Source organism: Carassius carassius, chromosome 30, assembly GCF_963082965.1.
Source record: "Carassius carassius chromosome 30, fCarCar2.1, whole genome shotgun sequence".
Lineage (NCBI taxonomy): Eukaryota > Metazoa > Chordata > Actinopteri > Cypriniformes > Cyprinidae > Carassius > Carassius carassius.
The window spans coordinates 13,131,390-13,157,995 of NC_081784.1; the positions used below are offsets into that span (position 1 = coordinate 13,131,390).

The 26,606-nt window shown below is 36.2% G+C and overlaps 1 protein-coding gene across 1 annotated transcript in view; it reads right to left on the reverse strand.

The window, feature by feature from the left end:
• The window catches only part of LOC132110668 (sodium/potassium/calcium exchanger 3-like), a 72,646-nt gene that overhangs the window by 11,734 nt on the left and 34,306 nt on the right, over positions 1-26,606 (reverse strand). Inside the window, exon 3 of the mRNA XM_059517471.1 lies at positions 2,427-2,503. Coding sequence (XP_059373454.1) covers positions 2,427-2,503 — 77 coding nt within the window. The remainder of the gene's footprint in view (positions 1-2,426; positions 2,504-26,606) is intronic.

Sequence of the window (26,606 nt, forward strand, 5' to 3'; positions counted from 1 at the left end):
AAATCATGGACAACTGGAAAAGTCGTGGAGTCAAAATGGTTGAGAACAACTGCATTATATAGAAAAGAGCAGCCAGGATATTCTGTTCAAAACTTCACTTTTAGAAATGAAACATGAGGGTGAGAAAATCATGACAGAATTTTCATTCTCTTCCATTAAAGTCAAAGTGGTCCACTGTGGAAATACCACCTTAAATTAGATTACGACATCTGATGAAGCGTCTGTAACTTTGCATTACATAAGAAGTAAAAAAAAGAAAAAGTGAAATTCTTGTGAGCGGGCACATTTGAGTGTCAACACCATTAAATTCTCAGAGCAATCTGCCCTCCAGTGGGATTGCCGTCTACTGGGACAATTCAGACCTTTTCTTAGAAAGTGTCCCAATGACAGAAAGGCACTGATGGAAGCTGGCGCCCTTTACAGAGTGAGGGCTGTTGAAGGCCGGGGGTTTATGTTTATTTGTCTCATACTCAATAGGGATGAAATTTATGCACAGTCTGTCATGTTTTACATAAAAGAGCTGCGTGTTGAGATTAGTTGCTCCAACATCTGCTGTGGTCAGATGGGTGTGAATCACAGATGTTATAGTCCCTTGACATGCAAAACACACATATGCATTTGAAGTTATGCATCTACATATAAGCATACAAATAAAACACAAACACTGCAATCTACACTTATTAAATAACTAATTTAAATAAAACATATTAAATATTGTCACTTAAATATAACATTTGAAAATATTATTCAATAAAATATGTTAAATGAGCATGGATTCACATAAAACTCACATATAAATACACAAGTATGCAAGCACACACCGTCCTTTTAAAGCAGGCTCCCATTCACTCCTGGGACCCTTTTGCCAACTGTTTCCCGCCAAGACTTTGCAAATCAATGCATCTAATTCAGCCGACACGTTGCCATGCTTGCACTGTGTGCCCATTATGTAATCTCTGCCCTCTCCACTCTCATTCTATACACTTCCTTTTATTCTTGACCTTCTGACAAGGCAGAGCTGGGCTACTGAAACCCCTAAAGATAAATAAAACATGTAAACAACTGGAGGGAGTCTTAGAGGTTTTCAGCTGCGGCTTTTACCATCCGCTCACTCTCTGCTTACATGAGCAACTATCTAAACAACGCACAACAATGGCAGCATCAAACAACCCTGCAGGGGATTTCAGCAGGAACACACAGTGCTGCTTCACATGGCATGCTTCACTTAAAACTGTGCTCAGACATGGCCTATAGGGGCAGGAAAACCTGATGCATGAGGATAGGTTGTTGATGCATGTCTCTCTGTGATAGCTTACGATGATGATGGGGTGGAACAGAGCAACTCAGTTTATTTTATTAAATGCACCTGTGATGGATTTATTAAGAGAGCATTCATGTAATAAATTATGCTCCAGATTGTGCATGATGTCAGTTACCAAATAAAATCATTTTCTTATCTCTCAGTTTCTTTATAAATAACAACAAAAACACAGCTAATTTCTAAGTGACATCATTATTGCTTTAGGAGTATGAATAAATAAGTGTATGCATGTGTGTGTGTGTGTGTGTGTGTTTTTTGACCATAGAGTAGAGTACATGTTTTGTTTTTTTTGGCCACAGAGTAGTTTCAATGAATCACACTTCAATGAAAAATGCCTCTATCTAATCAAGATTCAGAAAGGCTCTGGACAGCCACCCAGCTTACACTGCTTTCAACTTCTAGTGTTATTTCACTTTAGCTCCATTTGAAACCTCCAGAGAACACTCAGTTTAATCCTTGAAAGAAAAGAAACCATGGGAAATACTGTTGGCAGAGGGAACTCTACTGTGTATTTTTTTGTAAACAAATGTTTGTGAGACTGCCAGAGACAGCAAAACCCAATCTCGCTCTCTATATGCACAATCACTGTAGTAAACAGTATTTCAGGTAAGAACTAATGCACAATAAAACATCTTCAGATGTGTATGGGCTTCATCATTTCTAGAGCATACATAAAGTTATATGAACACGACAACTTTGATGCCATTTATGGAAGAGTAGCTGGAAAATTTAAAGGAAAGAAGTGAATAAATAAATGTGATTTCTGCATAAATAATACTCTTGCACATCAAAGGAAAGAATATCTTAGGCAATGAGAAAATGTCATTACAAATACTACTACACATTAAAATATTAAAACTAGCATTACTGGTCTTAAGATGATCAATTCATTCATTTGTACCAATGAGCAAGTCACTTGGAAAATCCTTTGTAGTCACTGTAACAAATAATACAGGTGAAGCCAGAGATGGCCCGATGCTTGAATGGAACACACAGCCTTGTGACTTTAAGTGTTTGTGTAATTTCACAGGTTTCAGCAAGAATAAGGCATTCAAGCTACTGTATCAAATGTTGAAAAGGAAAAGCAGATGGTAGAGATACTTACACACAGAACATGCAAGGCTACGGCCCCCTCCATTCGCTCCTGGTTGGTAAAGATATCATCAGGGAACTCATGTATACCTGCACAAAACACACACACACACACACACACACACACATTTGGCTACATGAATAATCCATTTATAACACAGAGCAGTGCACACGTGTCTCAGAGATCCTTCCCACTCATTATACATCATGTAATTAAACATATGGATGACTCCAGAGGAAAATGAGTAAATGCTTTAAATCACAGACTAATTATACACCGCATAAGTTCATCTCATTGAGGTAGAATGTGCTTGCATATACTTTTGTCTCTATTAAATGGCTAGATCTCTCCAAAATGAAAATTGTGGAATATAAAGGAGATATTTCGCGTAAATGTATGAGCTTCTCTCTTCTCTACAATGAAAGTGATTGGGGATCAAAGCTGTCAAGTTTTAGAAAGGGCACAAAAACACCAAGCGACTATATTTTGTTTCTTCTGAAGCCATGTTAATTTGAAATTTATGTCATTATTTGATAAAATCTTTCTTGACACTCATGGTCACCATTCACTTCCATTGTATAGAAAAGAGCAGCTTGGAAATTTTGCCCAACATCTCCATTCATTTCCCATAAAAGAGTATAAGTTTCAAAACACAAAAGTGTGAGTAAATGATGACATAGTTAAACATTTCTTTGGTGAAATATTCCTTTAACTGTCCAAATGAGTTCATTGTTCATCAGTAGAACTCATATAACTAAACATTTCTGATCACTCAGAACAACAAAATGATTTTTTCAGACGTCATTTACTAAGAGAACTGACAACTATATGACTGTGGCATTGGTGTGATTTTCAGGAGCTGTTCTTGCGGTTCTGACGGCATTACTGCTGCTCCCAGTCCATCGCTGCTCTGTTAACAAGCTATTCACTGACACAGCGTGTCACCCGGCCAGCTCCATTGATAAGCTCGCAGCCTGCCGACAGAATCAGGTCAGTGAGAGTGGTCACTTATTTGCCTGGATTCGGTTTTACATTCTCTAAGATGGTGGGAGTGACAAAGTCATGCGTGAGCTCTCTGAAGTGTTGCAATTGTACTCGTTCCTACACAGCCAGTTGCCATGACGTCAACATCCAAGATACTACATCCCTGATTGAAAAGCGCTGAGACCCCATAGACTGGCTTTGTTCCATTCGGGGAAAAGCCTGATCTCTCTGTGCAAACGTGAAACCTGATTTATTTCATTGCTGACAGAAAAATAGCTCAGAATTTGTGTGATCGAAAGACATCATTTAGAGAGACTAAAAGAAATTGCTTGTCTGATCCACTCACATCGTTTTTTTTCTCCAATATTGTTAGAAAGAATGTCTTTTTTGTGCCTATTAAAGCAAATTTAATCATTTTGCATGCTTTTTATTTTCATTTATGGGTGTATCTTTATCTTTATCTTAAGTTCCTAAGGACTTTTAGAAAATAAATAATATTAAAACCATTTTGACACCTCCACTAATTTAATTTGTCCACTAACAATTACCTGAAAATTCTGTAATTTTAATTATTTTTCATATTAAGTGTCATAATTACAGATTATTAGGAAATTATGAGCAAACAAAATATTCTTCTCATATGATATTTACCTTGATCTCATCTCAATATTTATCTCAAGCATGCACTTCACTGACACACGTAACACACCAATTTTTCATAGACCTTTATCAATCATTTTATATATGTATACAGTACAGACCAAAATGTTTGGACACACCTTCTCATTCAAAGAATTTTCTTTATTTTCATGACTATGAAAATTGTAGAGTCAAACTGAAGGCATCAAGGGCTATTTGAGCAAGAAGGAGAGTGATGGGGTGCTGCGCCAGATGACCTGGCCTCCACAGTCACCAGACCTGAACCCAATCGAGATGGTTTAGGGGTGAGCTGGACCGCAGAGTGAAGGCAAAAGGGCCAACAAGTGCTAAGCATCTCTCGGGGAACTCCTTCAAGACTGTTGGAAGACCATTTCAGGTGACTGCCTCTTGAAGCTCATCAAGAGAATGCCAAGAGTGTGCAAAGCAGGAATCAAAGCAAAAGGTGGCTACTTTGAAGAACCTAGAATATGACATATTTTCAGTTGTTTCACACTTTTTTGTTATGTATATAATTCCATATATAATTCCACATGTGTTAATTCATAGTTTTGATGCCTTCAGTGTGAATCTGTAGTAATAGTCATAAAAGAGTCATGAATAGTCACAAATAATAGTCATGAAAATAAAGAAAACTCTTTGAATGAGAAGGTGTGTCCAAACTTTTGGTCTGTACTATATATATATATATATATATATATATATATATATATATATATATATATATAATGATTGAAAGTCTGGGTCTAAGATAAGGGAAAGTAAGGGTCTTAAAAGAATAGTACACAGAATAAGCAGCTATAATTAAAAGCATGTGAAAAGTTAGATTTTTGACAAAATTTACTATATATACTGTATGTGAACTTCACATAAGAAAACAAAAAAAGTTGTAATTTGCTTGTTTTAATAATAATAAAAAAAATCAAATCCTGAAGTTCTGAAAAAGGACCTGCCACGAGAGGGCGCACTATCAAAACAATAACAATCGTGTGGTTTGATGATGCTAAGAAGGAGCGTGGAATGATGGGATGTGTTGTCTTCTACCCAACCGCTGACAGCCATCAATCAGACGGAAAGATAAATCATGGATTTAACGCGAGTTTAACGATTTGCGCGAATAGATTGCATAGACGCGATCAGACGATGGATCAGACACATCTTCGCGCAGGTCTAGAGATGCGATGCCCCGCGTTTGGCGTGTATACCCCATAATACTAATCTTGCTGATCGTTATAATAGCATATGTTTTCTGTAAAGATACGAATCAGACCAACTCACCTGTCGAGTAAAACAAAAGCGAGATTGGCATCTCTTTCTAGATGAAGTTTGTCGGGAAGCTACTTCCAGATCTGTCCACGACACTGTTGTCATGTGGTTTCTACGTTAGTAAATTTAAATTTGTCCAAATAAATTCTTAGCAATGCATATTACAAATCAAAAATTATGTTTTGATATATTACGGTAGGACATTTACAAAATATCTTCATGGAACATGATCTTTACTTAATATCCTAATGATTTTTGGCATAAAAGATAATTTTGATAATTCGATAATTTTGACCCATACAAATTTTTTGGCTATTGATAGAAATATACCCCAGTGACTTAAGACTGGTTTTGTGGTCCAGGGTCACATAAACCGTTTTTTCCTTTTTGCACAGATGCAACGTTAGATGACAAACTACAAGCTATTTCTGAGTTGCATATAAAGATCAATATAACAGTTTTTGTATAACACGGCAATCATTATAGGAATATCTGCAAGGGTGTTTGTGTGTGTCCATGGCTGCGCAGTGCAGTGACATTCCCTTCAAGATCACCAGGGAGGTTGAATGCGTCAGCAGGCTTCACACTGCCCCCAATGACCTAAACACCACAGAGGTGAACTCAAACTAACTAAAAGAACTCACAGAACAATCATCCACAAGAAAAAAAAGGCTCTCATCTGGTGCTTCTCTATGTATTGTACATTTAATGACACAAATCCCTCATAATTACACACGGACAGCTCCTGAAGTGTGTGAAAAAAGAAGCTGACCCTTACTCTATGACCTCTGGGTCCCATATCAGTCTCTGTGCGATCGTATTACTTGTTTCACACACAAAAACAGTGTTTAACCTGAGACATAAGGCTTCTGATGACAAACAGATGAATAAAACGCTGGACAGAGTGCCTATTTTTATCCAAGGAACAACAGATCTGCTCTTGTGCTCTTGGTTCACATGGGTTTCATTGTTGGTGTGGCCTTCATTAGAGAGTCACAGCTTTTTATTTCTGGTCCTTTCGTAGAACGCTCCTTGGCACAAGAGATTCTGATTAATTTAATTTCAATTACAGTGCCAATGAATGAAGCAGCGCTAAACAACAGCTAGTTACTGCGAGCGGATCAATTAAAGAAAACAAAACAACAGCAACAGAAAGATGAACTTGGCAATGTTGAAAGGGTCTAGAGAAAGGTCCCTTCTGTAATTATGAAGAAGGCAAAGAAACAGAAATGAATTCAAAATCTCTTTATTCTGCAACGGCAACATGAGTTAAAACAAATGCATGAGGCCTTGTTTCCTTTCTCTGAGCCACTGCTAGCAAAGAATTAGACAAGAACTTTCCAAGCTAGTGAGAAAAGACTAAAATTGCCCGGAAAGTTAGGATAGAGAAGGACAGGGCTGATTCTCAGCAGGTTTAGACCTTGCACAACCTCCTCCTCCAGAGTAACAGGAGACTAATGGCCAGCAGGAAGGACATGTGGACTGTCCACATACATTAACCGCTGTCAGCGCTGGCCCCTGCTTCTCCTCTGAGAACTGTTCAACTCCTCATGAGGACATGAGACAGACGTACGCATCCAAGTTTCCTTCAGAGCATTTTGTGAGCTTTGAGCTGTTAAAATAAGTCTACTTCAAAGCCTAAAAATCGGAAGATGTAATGCTTCAACTTCAAAGTAGTAAGTAAAAAAGCTAAGTAACATCCTCTAAAATATCCACTAAGATTTCTTCTGGTTGGATTTTGAATGGGAAGAATAAAAATGCTGTCTGATAGAAGCTGAGGAAGATTTATTTTTAAGGAATATTATTCCTTATATATGTTATATTATTAAGTTTGGGATCAGAAAGATTTGATAAGAAATGAATACGTTTTTAAAGCAAGGACACATTCAATAAATAGATCAAAATTAAAGTAATTTTTTAATGTAACAAAATGCTTCTGTTTCAAATAAATGGTGAACTTTTGAACTTTTTATTCATCAAAGAATCCTGAAAAAAGTATTACGGTTTAATTTTTTTTTATTAAACAACACAACCTTTTTTTTTAATTATTATTTACAATTACAATTTATTATATATTGATACTAGATTGATAATGATTATTAATATTAATAATCATTACATTAGAATGACTTTGCCATAACAGGAATTAATTATGTTTTAACATATATCAAAATACTAAATAGTTATTTTCAATTGTAATAATATTTCATGTAATAGTATTAAACTTTACTGTATTTTTGATCAAATGCACACAGCCTTTGTGAGTGTATGTGTATATCATGCATATATCTAATACCCTCATGCATGCATACAGTATATCCAAAGTTCACTGGGATTTGTTTTAGATTATTAGACATTATGTTACTGTGCCTTGGAAGCCAGATTTATTAGGAGACAAAAACAGTTTCCTTTGGAGACAAAAGGAAAGGCACCTGCCTGAGGTTTCGGACAGTCAAACAGAGAGAGTTAGACATAACAGCTTAACTGAGAGTCAGACCTCTGTAATTCCAATCATCAGGAAGGCAGCTTCTGTTGTCAATTAAATCTAATTGATGAAATTAAAGCGCTGCTGTCGTCAAGACAAACAGTTACTGGAGAATTTCTCCTTCCTAAAGGAACCAAAGTTTAGAGATATGAATATCTTTAGTTGTTATGCTGTGGCTTATAAACATATACTGTACAAATGCAACTATATAAAAAAGGCAAAGTCTACCTGAATAGACTCCACACGCACACACGAAAACTATATAGAAATTGGAACATTTAAATACTGCTGCATATACTGTATTGTATTGTAGGCCGATACATCGATAGATAGATAGACGATAGATAGATAGACAGACAGACAGACAGACAGACAGATAGATAGATAGATAGATAGATAGATAGATAGATAGATAGATAGATAGATAGATAGATAGATAGATAGATAGATAGATAGATAGATAGATAGATAGATAGATAGAGCAGCTCTGTGAACTAAACCAATAAAGAGCACAAGTATTTAAGACATCAAATGAACTTTAATTCATTCATCCCTAGTGGCCAGATTTTAAATCTGGAATAAACCTTGTTTAATGTGAGTCCTGATAGATATTTTCATTATTAGGAACTTTTCTGGGTTGATTGAGGTGTCATTTGTATAATAATTGTAGGAAAAAGTGAGAAAAACACATAGAAATTACTGTTTAAATTCTTAACAGAAATACACGGCACAACGGAGACAGGTTTTGCTCTTCATTACTTATTTGGATGATTACTAGAGAAACCCTTCTGAGGATTTGATATACTGTCTCCGTCATTATAATTCTTGTGTGGTTTAAAACAAATTGCCCAAGGGAGCTCTAAAGATAATCACACTTTCCATCAACAAAGACGTGTGTCAAACAACTGATTCACTTAGCGACCAAGCTAAACTATGATAACAAGTAGAGCATAATTATATATAAAGCACTTGTGGCTTCTTACATAATGACAAGCTTCACTGAAGACCAACTTCTCTCAAAATTAATATCATTCAGAAAATATATCAAATACTCAATGAGGGGCTTTTTTAAGTAGTAGTAACAACCTCTATGTTATATTTACTTGTATACACTGTTTTCTTTTTCTTTTTTATTCCCATGCTGTCAAATCATGAATTGATAAAATCTTCATGATGACAGCTTTGATTTTTGATTTTTGCAGCATCCCGAGGGATCACTTTGTCAAAGTAACACTTACTTTCCTAGATATCTGCTCTTGTTTTTTTGGTACATCCCTACCATGTCCATATTTGAACCTGGAGTTTAATCATGAATTAATTCCATTGTGTAACCCTATTAAGTACTAATATTGCATTCACTGCCATATTTTGTGATCACTTCAATATGAAATGCAGTATAATGACTGCTGCTGGTGATGTAACTTGGGACAGATGATGAGTTGTTGACAGATTCCATGAAAAAGTTCTGCTTCTTAAGTGATATTCCCCTATAAAGCGGCTTTAATTGTCATGCTGAGCCTTTAATCCTGTTTTCCCATAGATGACATAAAATGCCATCCGTCTATTTAACCATGCAAATTCTATAATTTGCAGTTGTTGGAAACACATAATCCAGTGCATGTCCTCAAAATACTTGGTCTAATAAGGACAGGACAGACCTATGGACATTACACAGAAGAGTAACATAAAGAAAACTTAAGTTTATACATTATTAATTTAAAGCTTTTTAATTGCTCACCCAGGGTTCTATTCCAAATTATATAATTCAGGGATATTTAGGAAGATGCCAGTCTCAGCAAATAAATAGATTTATATAAAATGAAGTACTAAAATTACAAAAACTGGAAAAATAATAAGTGAAGGTTAAACATACATAAACAAACAAACAAACAAAAAGAATGATAATAATACACATTACAAAAGTGCATATTTTTTTAAATAGTAATTATAAAACTATTTAAAATAAAAAAAATGAAAATGTATTCAATTAAAATGTAAAAACGCTAATTCAAAATATAAACAAATACTAAAATAATGATGATAATAATAATAATACCAAAATTACAATTTTACACAAAATAAAATATAATGAAGTTATCAAACATAAAATGAACAGTAGAACAAAACAACAACTGCATAGCAACAAACATACGCCAATTTTTTTTTATAATAATAATAAAAAAAAACTATATTTACAAAAAAAATAATGTTCATATAACATGTTTTTTATAAAGCTAGCTAAGGATAGTTCCATAAAAGTAAACATAAAAGATTTTCAATTACAACAGTGTCTTAATACGATTCATTTATAAGGTGAATTTGACCCAGTTTGACTGCTTTACTATTTTCCTTATATAATAGATACACAGTTTATTATCTCCACCTCAACAGTGGAATCTGTGATTGAGAGGGGCTGAAGTGTTGATTGTAAACATGGGTAGCGGTGCTCAAGTGCTTCAGGTACAGGGTTTGAGAGGGGACACTCAGGATCGCTAATTAACAACATGACTTACATGCCAAGAACACTAGTCCTCTCCGCAGTCAGCCTCAAACACAGATGAAATACAGAGACCAATTAGTCCTGGATTCAATTAAAGCAATTCACAAGCCCCTCACTGCTGCACTAACATCAGCGTGCAAGTGTTTCAGCTGAGCTCTCTTCCATCGTACACCAATCCCAGCTACATTGTGCTGCTAGTGGCTAATTACATGATAAAACATTCACAGTCACCTAGAGTACTTAATAACTGGACTTTTTCCAGTACACACAGGAAATGTTCTAACACACAAGTAAAATAGCTTATTTTTCTAACCAGGTCAAGAGATATATAAGAAGCAATGTTCTGTACCTGCTTATGTAAAAAGGTCGAGCGAAGAGAACAAAAGTGAAAGGAGATTTGAAGGCATGCATTCGTCAAATTATACTGTTTTTGAGCTAAAACATTTTCTCTCTCCATCTCTCTTACAGAAACACACAGAAACACACATAACTAAAGAAACAGAGGCTGGGATAAGCATATTTGATGATAGAGGCAGAGTCCTTCTTAAATCCCTGACTTTTAAATCTGCAGGATCAAGCAGGATTGACCTGCACTGTAGCAAGTGGGGTCTAGACTCCAAGGGGGAAAAACAGCGCTCATCCATGCTTCTTACATAAGCACACAAATATTATATAATTCAGACTTTTATAAATGATTTGTTCTAATTCATTGTAATACATCATTAAATAGATCTCAGGAGATAATGCTTTTTAAGAACAATGCTCAAATGCACACTACAAGACATTGTGTAGTGAGCAGTTACTAAAAGTAGAATAGGAGAAGGGGAAATGATTGTGTATACAGTATATATATATATTTCTCTTAATGGCTAAGATACATATAATGTCTCTTTTAAAATAAAATATTATTAAATTAAAGAAAATAGTTTAACATTGGTTTTAACAAATTAAAGTCAAATAATATATATATTGTATAGTATAATATATGTATAAATTCAATTATTATAATATAATATAATATAATTTAATATCAATGTAATAACAATAATTATAAAAATTACTGTGTCTACCTCCCTGATACACACTCTTATTTCACACATGACAATGAGTAGTTTGGCATGGTGATGGAAATGACAGTGTGAATGTATTTGGTCTTGGCCGAATAGATCTGCTGCCCATTTTTCCTGCTTCTGCAGAGCAAGTGACAACACATGCACAGACATGCTCTCAACATGTAAGACATGCTGCTGCTGATGCACATACAACACATATGAAATTACCCGTAGTGATATATTTGGGTGGAGGTGGGGGGGGGGGGGATGTGGAGGGTTTGCTTGCAGCAAACACATACCCCAAACATTTTAATGATAATTAGCAAGCTCACTGGCTGCAGAAACAGCAGAGGCCAATCAGCTTGTGCCATGTTGGATAATGTCACGAAATATGACAGTGCTACTGTCATTCACATTAAAATTGATTTATTGCTTCTAAAAGATGCTATTGCATGTCAGCCAAACCATTTTCCCCCCGAAAGTAATACACAACTTCTCAAATGTTATTATCTGCATGCTTTGTCATTTACAGCGATGCATGATCTAATCCATTATTATGTGATCCAGAGTGGAGTGGTCTGGTGTGGTCAGGGAGATGACAATGACCCGAGCCCACCAACCCCTGCTAATGCATTAGTGTAGTCACTAAGGATAATGTGATAATTTTATATGTAGTAGCATGTAAGGGGCATTAAAACTTTCCCTTTCAATCTCTTTTTGCACCTCCACTCTACTGATTCTATGTTTGTATTTCCAGGGTGTTTGGGGACAGCATGTGTCCATCAGTTAAGCTCCACAAATCCCATCCTAATCTGTTGCATGATGATATGTGAAGAAAGCCTGAAAAATAATATTCAATACATTTTCTCCATTATTAAAATATGGGTGCCCAAAATTTGCAAAAAAGCTTTAAAAATGATCATGTGTTTTAGAAGATGATATAGGGAGAGATTCAAGGACTCTTTTCCATAGTCCAAAATATGTGTATTTGCTGAAACTGAGATAAATTTCCATCAAGCTTCTGAGAAATATGAATCTGTGTCTCGATGCCTCCATATTGTTTAATTTTCTTGGTTTGTGTGTGTGTATATGTGTGTATATGTGTGTGTTAATAAAACAAGATAAAAAGATATTCCCCACTAATATAGCAAAAGTTAATCAACCAATGGCATTTAGGGCAGGATTGTCTTGTATGACCAATAGCAGCTAGGGGGAAAAACTGTCTGAAAACAGTCATTCACCTAGAAGTACAAAAGTATGGAGAAACTGACAATTATGCATGAGGTCAAGCAGAACATACGGGGTGATTGTGTGTGTCTCAGTATTTTTCATCAACACAGCAAGTTATAGAAAATGACAAGTGTAGCAAGGAAGAGAGCTCTCATCTGAAGAGCCACACAGCATGAATGACAGAGAAGAAGAAAGAGAAAGAGATAACTCTATTCCAGCTGTTCAAAGACCTCTATGGGCCCAGTCGAATTACGCTGAGACTGATCATGATTGTGCCATGTTGTGGTTGACGTGAACGTGAGTGAGGAGTCTGAGACAAGACCTTATCTTAAAACATAAATGGAAGTAATTAAAGAGTTACATGAAAAGAAAGTATACACTACAGCTGGAAAAATCATTTCAAAACATCACTGTGGATCCGACCCGAACTAATCAACAAACTGATAGGAGCTGTATGTCTATAGCCTCTAGAAATAGCTGGCCAGGAGTTGCCAAAATGCCTGCCAAGAAAATGTTTTCTTGCTTAACCAGCTGTGCTAGTTTAGTACAGGACTACTTATTTGATCAAACAATGATATGTTGAGGAAACCTATTTGGAAATAATCATTATTTGTGCAATTCCACTTGATTCATAGGGCCTTCAGTAGTTTGTTGCAGTGGTTTTTGTGAAAAGCCATTTGACTGATGTTTACTCACATGAGACTCATAATAGTTATCTGTAAATAGAGTTTCACAAGTTCACACTTACACATAATAAATAGAATAAAGGTTATGAGTATTTGACGTGCTGTCCGAGGGGAGGGCTCAGAACTCAGAATTTGGCCCGAAACCACATTACACCCCCAACCCCCCAGCTCTGAGATGCACAACATCTTTGTGGCTTTGTTTTTTTATTGGAGTTTTATTGGTTTTTATTTTATTGGCAAAAACAGCCAATACTGGCAATATTTTGTCAGAAATCTAACTCACAATATTAACATCATGTTCATTAAACTGGTATAAAATCAATCACATTTGCAATCATGCTGATATTCGGGAAAAACAGCACTCGTACAGTTTTGTTAAAATGTATCATATGATATATTTTTTCTGCAAAGTGAGTCATATACTTGATAATATCAGCTCACACATCATTAAATCAACAATTATGATATTATCATAGATGATAAATATCGTTCTGGACATATATTACAGTAAGGTCTCAAAATGAATATACTTTTGTTTTCTGTCTTGCACTGTATTTTATTTCATGGTCAAAATGTGACTGTAGTAATTTGTATCCCTGTATAATTAGTATAATGTTGTACTTCTATTACACATTAGCCATCCAAAAAAAGCAATAAAAACTTCAATAAGTAAAACTTAATTTATTCTTGTTTCTCTCACCTTAATATCACTCTCAATGCACCACACTTGATGTTTACATCAAGCACTGAGGCTTATGTCACTCTAAAGAGTTTGTGCTAATGTCAAGAGATCTATCCATCCATCAGTCACCTCAGAGTGACGGTTGACAGGTCTCCTGCTCACTTACTTGTCTCCCAAAATAAAGCACAGTCCATGTGTCACATGCTTGTCTTCCCTGATCTCTCTGGAAACATGCTGTTCTCCACAGAGATGTCATATTTTGGGAAACATACCTATTATGTGCGAATCATAAATCATATGGTGGAGGGATCAGGTCAGGACACAGGAAGGAACGTATATAAGAGAGAAACAGGGAGAGGAATTAAAAAAGCGATTGAAGGAGGAAAGGAAGGAAAGGCAGGACTGTTGTGTTTAAGACCCAAGTAGGCCAGTGGGACTGAAGAAAGGGCACATGGTAATCCTGGCATTTAATCAGGACGCCACAGAACGTGACCAGAAAGGAAAACTAAATCATACTTGCATTAGACAAGGCAAAACCAGAGATGGTTTATAATCATCCGGCTCATTATACAATCTGTTTGATCCAGAGAGCAAATCAACGAAGCGCTTTCGTTTTGACAACTGCTTTTTCTTGAGAGCTGGAGTAGCACACGTGGCTTAGTGGATTGCAAACAACCAACTAGACCCACAAAATTGCTAATAATTAATCATGTTTATTTGTTTGACCAGCAAAATTATGTCACTTCATAGAGGGTGATTTCATTAAGGATCCAGCATTTTTAGTTAAAGGGATATTATTAGGTATGTATGATACTGTAAATCTGCACTGTATTGGTTATAATGTCCGCGAACAACTTGACCCACTCTAAAACACAGTAGCTTGTTCGTGTGGTTAACATGTCGAGAAGATGCTGTGTCCTACACTGTGGAAGTAAATTAGTTTTATTTTCACTTCTGAAAGATGAGACTGCAAAGAATCAGTGGTTAAAATTATAAAAAAAAATCCACTGTACCACAGCAGTACAACCCCAAACCCAATTTTAAACCACACACACATTTTAATTCACAATTGCAATGTTTTTTTTAATAAAAATTACAATTCAACTTTTTCCCCTAAATTGTGCAGACCTCTCTTTGTTTATCAGTTTAGTAGTTCATTCAGTATATTAAAATGTCTGATAAAGACATGAATTACCTATCTCCCAAATGATGATAATGAAGACGACGACGAATAAGAACTTAAAGTTACAACACAGCTGAAATGATCAGAAGCCACTGTAAATCTGCGAAACAGATTTTGTCAGGTAAAACTCACAAGCACATACAAACTAAACATAAACAACTGCGCAATGGGAACCAACCATGTGCCTCACTTTATTTCCTTCTTTCCACACTCCCCTCACTCAGGTCTGCATTACACAGTGTGGGAACATTTAACAACACATGCTTGATCTCCCTCACCCACACACATTCTCACACATGCTGGCAAACACTGAGGCCCATTCGTGCACACCACCGACCCAAAACTACAGGACCATAAAGAGGAATTCTACGTGGATGAGTGAATATTTCAGTCCCACAATCCCAAAGGCCTCTGATAAGCTAAAGCTTCCTCTGGGGAAGCACGAGGAGCCGCGCAGATCCACTCTGCGTGAGGTGCAGCACGTGACCGTGAAGGCTTTACACAGCGGGATGGAGACGATGAGAGGCCATTGCCTGCCATGCTACGTCCACTCTGACCACTCCATCTCATGAAGTTTGACTGATCACATGACCAGGCCTGTGTTTAATTACAAACACATTTATTGAGGTGGAATGCTTGTAAAGAAAACCTTATGTGCCAAAAAGGTGATCTGCAAAAAAATAAAAAAAATAAAAATGTACAGATCAAAAAAATAAGGCAGTGTGTCTGTGTATTTGGTGGAGGTTTTGTTAAAAGCGATGACGATGCAACAGAGACAATGATGAATATAATGTGACAAGAGTGAACATCTCACCATCTTACAATGTTGAATAAGAAAACAAAAAACCCTCAGAACCCAGGCTTCTCTGTTTCTCTCCTGACATGTGTTCCCAGTGACTAACCAGAGGTGTTTTATTAACTTTTAAAGCTGTTTGTACCTCTGGGAGTCACGAAAGGAAGAAAACAAACAGAGCGAAGGGGGAGTGCTGTTGTATATAACTTTTGACAATTCCAAATATAATATAAACTCTCTCCAAAAAGATACAAATTCACCCAGACTACATAATGGCATTTATTTATTCAAGTATTTTTTTTGATCAAATAATTTTTTACTATTTCTAACAATTTATCTTCTGTAGTCATGTACAAATCTGAGAATTTGAATTTCTAAAGGTTTGTATGAAAACAGATATTAGAAGACGACAACAGTAATCACATTCTATTCCAGGCAAAAAATACCATTAAAAAATATATATATATAACTGATAACTGATGTAGTACCAAAATATTGTGTGACGCTAGATTTAACAACCAAAACAATAAAACAAGTCAAGAGTAAACAATGACAGTAAGAGCTCCAAACAGGAGGCAGGTCATAAAAGCATTACCCCAGTGCTAGTGAACCCTACGAGGCAGCAGGCCCGATCCTGTCCATGCTCTCTCTCCACACTGCTACTCATTCATTTTTTAAGTGCGATGAGAGATTGAAAAGGACGGCTGCAGAGCAACATGGTCCATTGGGACTGATGAACAGCCATAGAGCCTATCCATCTGCAATCTCTACTGTTTAAATATAGCACATATCATCATAAGTCTTACTCTCCTCTTGATTTCATTGTCTCTCTCTCTATATGTCAATGCAGACTGATATCCACCAACATTGGAAAGAAAAAAAAAATCAGAAATGAGTCCTCTGTAATATCTCAGTCATTTCTCCTTAAATCTTTGTTTCTTAACCTGGATGCCACTCTCAAATTAGCGTGGGACAGTTAGTGGTTGCTAGAGATTAAGATTTATAAAGCTCTAAATATGGATTTTTTTCTTACACAAATGCACCGCGTCGCTTTAATAAAGGCCTTTATTAACCCCGCAGATTAATACATTTTTGGGACTTTTTTTTTGACAATTTTGGGTTACCATACACTCCCATTATAAAGCATGGATTAGCAGGGACATTATTTAATATAACTCAGACTGTATTCGTCTGAAAGTATAATGTCATATACACCTAGGAAGGCTTGAGGGTGAGTAAATAATGGGGTAATTTTCATTTTTGGGTGAATAAAATCTTCATTTTTGGGTGAACTATCCCTTTTAATCTTTTTGAAAAATCAGCTTGACCAGATGTGCGTTTCTCAAAAGCAACTGTGGTGGCAAGTTCCATCATTACCAATAGAGTTCAATGGATCTGGCGACCATAGTTAGCTAATGATTCTTCTGATAAACGCAGGCTAGGAGACCATCTGAACCAGCTTATGCCAGTTCAAGCTGGTCTTTTCATTAGGTTAATCACAACAAGCAAAGCATGTAAAAGTTTTGAGAACTTCTGCTGTAAAATTCCTTGATGGATAGGAGCTGATGTACCATGGTTTAATCATCTCTCCTCCAAATTTGATGCTTATACTTTCCGGCACTAAAGCCCATTAAGTGGAATCGATGATTAACACCCTGAAGTTTGTTTTGGAGAGTTGTGAGAGGTAAAAGCACAGCTGTGGTTCCATCGAGATGGAAATCTGAGGCCCTTGTGGGACACAGACGCGGCTGGGTTCTGAAGGGAGCAGAGAGGAGAGACATACAAAGACAATTACACAACACGCAAACATACACGCACACGTGCATACACACACATGCTAATGGCTCTATGAGAGAAACAGCTACTAGTGTAAGAGCAGCCAATGTCTCTGTCCTCAAAGAACTCCTTGCATTATTCAGAGATTGTTAATAATTAAGCAGTTAGCTCATTGCAAATGATGTCTACATTCAAACTCACAGCTACGTCTCTACTGACAGTTCAATCCGATGATCTCTGCGTCTCTTGTGCTGAGACGCAGAGATTATGAAGCTTCACTGCTTCACAGCAAAGGCTAACAGTAGCCTCGCTCTCTCAGTCCCTCCAGAGCCAAGTGCGGCCCTCGGCTGTTCCCTTTCTCCAAGCTGCACACTCAGATTTCATTTATCAATATTGTTTCTTTTTTGTTTTGTTTTTTTTTTAAAGGGAAGGAAGCACAAGATCTGCTCAGTTTGCTTATGACAGTTAGATCTGCTATATTTAAAATGCTTAATGTTTTTTAATAAATATAAAGCAGCTTTTACACCAATGTTGTTATTGTTAATTAGTTTAAATATTGCTGAATAAAATAAAATATACAACTAATAAAAAGAGAAAAAAATAAAAATAAAAAAATAAAAAATAAAATAAAATAAAGGTTCAAAATATTAATTAAATTATAATTATATATAAATACTAAAACAACACTACCACAGGAATAAAGCTCAGTCTCCAACAATTAGCAACTCTTCAAAACCTTGACCCTTTTTTATCCCACCAATATTTTGTGCATCCCTATCTAGTATCCTAAATCTGCATAGATATCAGAGACGTGGCCTGGCAAGTAAAGCACATGTTCCGACATGTGCAGTGGTGCTCATGCGGGTGACCTGAGTCCAGCTCGAGCTTTCCCCTTATTTTCTTTATTGTCTTCTGTCATCTTGATCATTCAAAAGTGCATCTAATATGTGTTGTGATGGTTCATTATTAAAATACTGAAGTAGGAAAAATCCAATAATATCTAGCATATAACGTAATATAAACATATAACTTAATATTGTACAAGCATATAACATAATATATGCATATAACATTTCCGCTTCCACTTGCTACATTACTATGCAGTTAGATTAGACATGAAGTGCGGTAAATAGACACTACTTATAATCATACATTAAACACTAAAATGATCTTTTCTCTTTGACCTGCATTAGAAGGGTTGGATTCTAGCTTTTCTGCAGTTAAAGTGTCACAGCTTTTTCCCAGCCGTTGTTTGAGTGTGTTACATAATCAGAGAAGCTCAAGCAACCCTGCAGCACTGATGACATCACACTCTGAGCCTGTCCATCACATACTGGATAATGTGAGCGAATGAGAGAGAGAGGAATAGAAGGAATAAAGGGAGGAAAGAGATTAGAGAGTGAGTGAGAGAGAGAGAGAGAGAGAGAGAGAGAGAGAGAGAGAGAGAAAGGAAAAAGCAGGCTAGCTAAAAATAAATGCATGAAACAAGGCAGAAGAGTAAAGCCGAGATGGCATTTCATCATCAGCTTAGATTTAGCCTCAGGCATGTACTCCTTTATTTCATTACACTACACGGGTCATGACGGCCTCTCGCTGGCCAGCGCTGTAAGAAAACATGAAGACTCACTAAGGAATGAGGGAGAAGCTGGTGAACGTGTGTGTATGTGAGTGTCTCACGACAGAGGAATTCCACAGCTGCTCATGCACAGGGTGAAGCAGCCTCAGCACGAAACACCAATCGCCCCATTAATGTGGAACCAGCTGCTCGCGCTGCCCACCTAGTACACTGACTCGCTGCAACTATAGGGTCATTCCTGTTATGCAGTACATTGTAATCCATGGTCTCCACATGTCATAGTATGCTGGATGAAATGTGAAACTCAAATTCTTTAATAGAAATCATTTCAGTTAGTTTAATTTAGTCATAATGCCACAAGTGAACATAACAATGATTTTAAATAATTTTACTGATTTAGTTTGAGCGAATGTTACTATCTTTATTATTTATTTTTATTTTTATTGCTATTGCACTTAAGAAAATGTATTTAAAAAATATAAGAAAAAACTTGTTTAATGCTTCAAATATCGAATAAAATATAATATTTAGTCAATTTTATATTTAGTCAATGTAACAAATTATAACATTAATACAGCTCAAAATATCCTGTTAGTCTTTTGTAATATTCCTTTTAAGTCACTATGAAATCAAAATGTATTAAGCTTTGAGTCATACAGTCTGGGACAATTTTAGGGTGTGTTTATGATGACAGAATGTTCATTTTTGGATGAACTAACCATTTAAGCTGTCTGTTATTGTAGGAGAAATGAAAAATAAATTATTGATATTTCAGGATGGCTTTTTAAAGAAAACTGGTCCAGTGGCTCAACTTGCCCCACTCTACACTATGTACAATAAGTATATTGTGACTGTTCCTCCAGTCCATGACTAACATTATCTTTCATCTTTACCTCAGCCAAATTTTACTCAGGTTAAGAATTATAATCGCAAGAGTTTCAGAGCTGTTTTTAAAACAGGACTGCCGGAAACACCTTTTAACGTACGGGGTGTTGGGAGGGGGGTTGTTTGATAGTTCGGGAAGTTCAGTGGGTTTAGTGTCTCAAGACATTTCTCTGTGACCTTGAGGTGAATTCAATTTATCAAAATACATGCCCTCCTTGAGATACTGTCCTTGGCTATCCATTTCAGTCTCCCTGATAGAGGCAGCTCAAATATGTCCCGAGTCAGTTAAAATTGATTTTCATTATAAAGGCAAAACTGCATTAATGAGATTAATGGTGTGCAAAGATGTCTATATTAACTGTGATTTATTGCTCTGGTTACGCAGCAAATCATGCTGAGAAATACCAATTAAATGCTCAAGCACTGATGAGAACATCTCCGCAGATGTCACAAGGTTCAACAACAGTGGTGATTCCTGAGTCTCGAGATCACAGAGGATTGCACTGAGATAAAAAAATGCTAATTCTCACAACTACCTGCCATAATATGTACACACTTCATAATGCAACACTGTTAATGTGTATGTTAATGATTACAGCAAAATTTGAATGTCTAATTACGGCTTTACTGTTACCTGGAAGTACCGATACTATGAGTGTGTTATGCGGAAAGCTGCTTTATCATGGTGGCCTATGAAAGAGCTGTAGATGGGTTCGGCTCACAGGTACGCTATATGAGTCAGAACGCAGACCCACGCAAGGACAAGAAAACCTCACACCACTGCCATACAACATATGCAAGAGTGTGGGTGGGCGGGTGGAGTCTGTGTGTTCACATGTGTATGCTTACAGTAGGTGTATGTGTCGTTACTGTTTGTGTGAGTACTGTATTCATGCTATGTAGTGATTTTTTTTCTCCATAGAACAGAAGAAGAAAAAGAGTCTGTTTTCAAATACTTCCAGAACCAAGGTGACTGAAAAATTGGGTCTGCACTGTTACAATCTATATGCTACAATATTGTACACTAGACCTATTATATTTTTTACACTTGGCAAACTGTACACTTCAGGCTACACATTATGCTCACAATACTCCACTTTGCAGTAAACTCTGATCTTCTGTACCACTAATAACAAACACATCAAATAAAGAATTAAATAAGCCAAGATGTTCAAAATTACAGTAATTGTAGTCTAATAGGATTTAATTTAAAAAGCTCAATAGTAACTTACTGTACATTTAGTATTGTACATTTTTCCAATACATGGCTTGCTTTTCCTCAGAAACTGAATTGCTTTGGGGAATGATTCTGAGAGTTAAAAGCAAATATTTGTGAGATGAGATTACAGCTACAGTAAATCAGGCCTAAGCCTGACTGAACATTTCATCATCAAAGATGATGCAAACCCTGATTTCATGCAGGTGTGGATTTCATCTAAACGCCTGGAAGGCAAAGAGTAATGGTGCTTCTCATATGCACAATAACACAGATGAATTATTGGGCCCTTTTCTGGCTGCATCTTTAGATTATGACTCTGGGTTTGCATGAGTGATTGCAATGTTTGCCATGTTCGGATATTGGCCTTCTCAAACTTTTGCAACATTGTGCAACATCATCTCTATGTCCATATGCTCAAATGTGTGTACAAACCCAAATACACAAAAACAGATTCACCCTTAGAGAATGAGAGATTGAAAAAGATGCTGATTCGCAGCGACACATTGCATGTAACAGGCTTCGTCGTCACTTCGCTGAGTAATTTGACATTTAGCCCTCACACGCCACAGTGGAAATATCATACCTCCAGCTTCAAAATGCTGACAATGTATAATATAATGTGCAATTTGAGTCATTAAGGTATAAAAGATGTACAAATAAAAGGATAGACATTTTTGGCCTTAATGCAATAACCTTTTCTTACTGTCGTCTTTCTTTCTGTGTAGTTAAGTCTCACTGAGATGTAAAGACTTGTTTGGTTGTGTACATCCATAAACTAAGAGAATCCATTTGCATTAATTTGAGCTAATTCATGTGTGTGAACAATGTGCATTTAGTCATCCTGTCATTTTCAGTGGTGAACCAATGCATTCAGACATCAAAGTGCTCAGATAGCAGGAAAAAAAGCAACTTTCATGTCACTTTTGCCAAAATATATATCAGACATTTCAAAGTAAAACAGGTAACTCATATTCAGCCCTACACCTTAAAACTTTAGGAAATAATACATCATAGCATTTGTAAGTTACTATATACTAAAAAAAAAAAGTAAATGTATAACATAATGTATAAGTAAATGTTGTTTCACTCCACTACCTTTTAATAACCTGCATAAAACACACACAAAATATAAATAAATATTTATTCTGACATTTTTTATTAGAAAATATATACTTCAGAACTTGCCAAATATTTCCTTTTAGAATCATTTATGACACAAATTTCAATTATATACCTGTAACAATATAAAAACTGATTACTGCATTATTTGCTTTAAAATATTGTGTTTGTATGTACATTGTCTTCAATTCTGATTTTTAATATCTATTTTCCATACAAATCTACACAACTTCCCTCATGTGCGTATACACACACACAGTCTTGCACATTCTGACCTTCTCTTCTACATGTGACAGAGCTCCTCAGGCCAGTGCATCCTCCTGAATCCACATTACCACTGTCCTCAGCCTGTCATACTGTCCGCAGGTTATTAAAGGTACATCACAACTCCACAATCAAACACGCACTATATATACACACACTCAACTTACATGCATGCTTTATTTAACTCCAAAAACACTTGCTGGTCATGTGATGTAGAACGCTGTAATGGAAGGTCACAACTATTCCCATACGAAACAGAATGGAACAATAACGCAAACTACTGTTCAAAAGCCAGTGGTAGTTAAACATATTAAGCAGCACATCTGTTCTCAACACTGATATATATCTATACATATACACACATTACTTGAGTACCAAATCAGTAGTATATTAGTATATTAGAATGAAACAAAAAAGATGTCTGAAGGATCATGTGATACTGAAGAATGGAGTAATGACTACTGAAAATTGAGCTTGTCCATCATAGTAATAAACATTTTTTTTTAAATATATTCAAATTGCGAATAGCTTTAAATTTATATAATCTTTCATAATATTTGCTGTATTTTTGATCAAACAAATGCAGCCTTGGTAAGCATATGATTATTCTTTCCAAAAAAATATTTTAGGACATGACACCCTACTTAATTGGTAATAGATTACAATAACATTAGGCTGCTTTTAGCCTTACCCTGGAGTTGGTTCACTCTTCGACTATGAAACTAAGTGAATTCTTAAATAAATTAGCATGAAAATATTGTGTTTCAGCGAACTCACAGGCTGAAAATAGGACAATATGACTATGGAGCATTTCACCAAACATTAAATCGGAGTCACAGAAAAATATCTGGTTAGTCACAGTGAGGAGGACAACAAATTTGTTTGAGCGTGTCTAAAAGATCCAGGTTGAGCCACCAGGGAATGTCTCCTGAGAAAGTAGACTCTGTTTATTCTGAGTGATGCACTTTTACTTTGAGTTACTTGTTTGTCTGATGGTTGCTCAGAGTCAGCAAGAAAGAGAATGGGTTAGGTAAAACATGGAAATAAAAAAGCATCTTAAGGATTTTCTTTCTCTGCTTTGCACTTGTAGAAGGAGGGAGGCTGGTCCAGAGCATATGGCTTTGAAGCAGAGTGGAAATAGATCTTTGGCTGTCCATGGAAATGTTCTCATGTTCCACACATATAGGGGGTAAAAAAACAATAAATAAATAAAAACAAGAATGAACTGCACCCATAAATAGCACTGTTTATTTAAAAATTTGCACAGGCTGCAATTTTTTATCTTGCAGATTGATCATTATTATAAAAATTATTGTAAAATCGAACAATTTTGTTTAAATAAATACAAGAATAAAGCACTTACAACTAAAATCAAAATGCTACAAATGAATTTAAACATAATAACATTCAAATATACAGTATATAAATGTTGATATTTGCTTAAGATTACATTTTATAGTGTTATTAGATGATTAGTGTACTAAAGACTAAACTTGAGTGAATGTTAGCTAATGACAAAAGTAAGATAAAAGTAAAAATATAACTTTTTTAAACTATTTTTATTAAGCTAGTATTCAATCGATCAAAAGTAAATGTAAATACATTAATAATGTTTGAGAAGTTTGATTGAGAAGTAGTTTCCTAATAGGATTAGTGAGAGAAAAAAGAAAAATACAAGTTCAAGATTTTCAAGATATTGTATTTTTTATCTAATAAATGCACATTTGGTGAGAATAAGAAACTTCTTTCAAAACTATGAAAAAAATCTGACTCCAAATTTTTTAACAGTAGTGTGTCTAATAAAATGTTTAATAATGGTCAATAATATGATATCTAATGCTTTCATAGTGTGTATGTCTGTAGGAGTGAGGACTCAAATGGAAAAACAGACAGGAAACAGAGTGAAAGACTGAGTGACAGTGCAACAGAGAGAGACCAGCTGTGTTTATAACTGCAATATTGGCATTTCAGTAAAGCACACAGTAAGCACATTTTGTGCTTTCTCTACTCTTGATTTTGCAAATGCAGCTCAAAAAGCCGAAGAAAGAGATCTGAAACTGAGCCTTTGTGGTGAGGGAGGTGTAAACCGTAAACAAAGGCCATTTAAGAGAATACAACTCGCTGTTCAGAAGGCATTGTCCAAATCATTGTCCTGTGAGAACACTGACCACTTCCATGTGTCTGCAGTGGACCCTGTAGGATAAATGTAGAGGTTTGACAAGTAAGCAGTTCTGCTTCATAAGAGGAACATGAATACGACTGACAAAAAACTCTCTCTCCCACCACAAAATGTTTACTATTGAGAAGGATAAAGACTTTTATTATTTGTCCAGAACCAAAAATGGTAAGTCAGTTAATGTTGCAGCTTTCCATGAACAGCTGTGAAAAGTTCAAGTGGTAGAAAATGATTAAATGGCCAAGCTGTGTGCCGCATGCTGAATGTTCATCTTTCATAATGTTCCGTGTTTGTATACTATGTGTGTGTGTGTGTGTGTGTGTGTGTGTGTGTGTGTGTTTTGTGAATGTGTGTAAAGTGTAGCTGACTGCCTAACTACCCACGCAGTATCGCAACACGGGCTTCCCACTGATTAATCACTGTTTTTTACTCTTTCTGACCATCTCTATTAATTCCTGGTGTCCCTTCTCTGTCTCATGGCTTTTATGTGACTGTATTCCTTGCTTATGTCTTTGTATCCTCTTTTCTGGCACGTTTACACACAGTGCTAACCTGAAAATTCTGTGGTTTTTCGGTGAAAATTAGTTTTTTTTTTGCCTATACAATTAAAGTCACTGAGGAGCAATTATTTCAATTAATGGGCAAAAACAATCAACACATTCTTATAAATGTAGTTTGAGTGACGGATGGAGCTCAAACCTAGTTCAGGCAGACCACGGCGTGACAGCTGATTGTAACTCCTCCCACTACAATTAAAACAGAGACAGAGCGACACGTGTCACAATCCGAAAACCATTCCCACCAACGGAGGGTGGAGGGGGGGGGGGCAATCCAACACTCTCCATAGACTTTGTATTGCGGGAAGATGCCTCCTTGTCATTTGTGACTTGTAACAAAAAATAAAAATAAAAATTGTCTTAAAGCTGCTATGTGGCAAGGTGTACAGTAAAGAAGCTAAAAAGTCTTTCTTTTTTAAAAAGAGGTAAAAGTCTTACCTCTCAGGTAGGTCTTTCAGGGTGTCTTGGAGGGGTGAGATATCTAAGTCACTGGGGTTTCTCAAGGATCAGTGATTGGACCTCTTCTCTTCTTCATCTACATGTCATCATTAGGATATGTCATTCAGAAGCATGGCTTTTCTTATCACTGCTATGCTGATGACACTCAAATCTACTTCTCATTCCAACAAGATGATCCGACGGTAGCTGGTCGCATTGCAGCCTGTCTGAGAGACATTTCTAGCAGGATGAAGGGCCATCACCTTCAACTCAACCTGACTAAGACAGAACTGCTCATGGTCTCAGACAACCCAGCACTTCATCACAACTTCTCTACACAGCTGGGCTCGTCAACCATAACTCCTTCCAGGACAGCCAAGAACATTAGAGTTGTGATCGATGATCGATTAAGCTTCACAGACCATATTGCAACAATGGCCCTTATATAACATTAGGAAGATTAGACACTTCCTATCAGAGCAAGCTGCACAACTCTATGTCCAAGCTCTTGTTCTCTCCAGACTGGACTATTGTAATGTTCTCTTGGTGGGTCTTCCTGCATGTGCTATCAAGCCTCTGCAACTGATCCAGAATGCAGCAGCGAGAGTGGTCTTTAACGAGCCGAAAAAAGCTCATGTTACACCTCTCTTCATCAGTTTACACT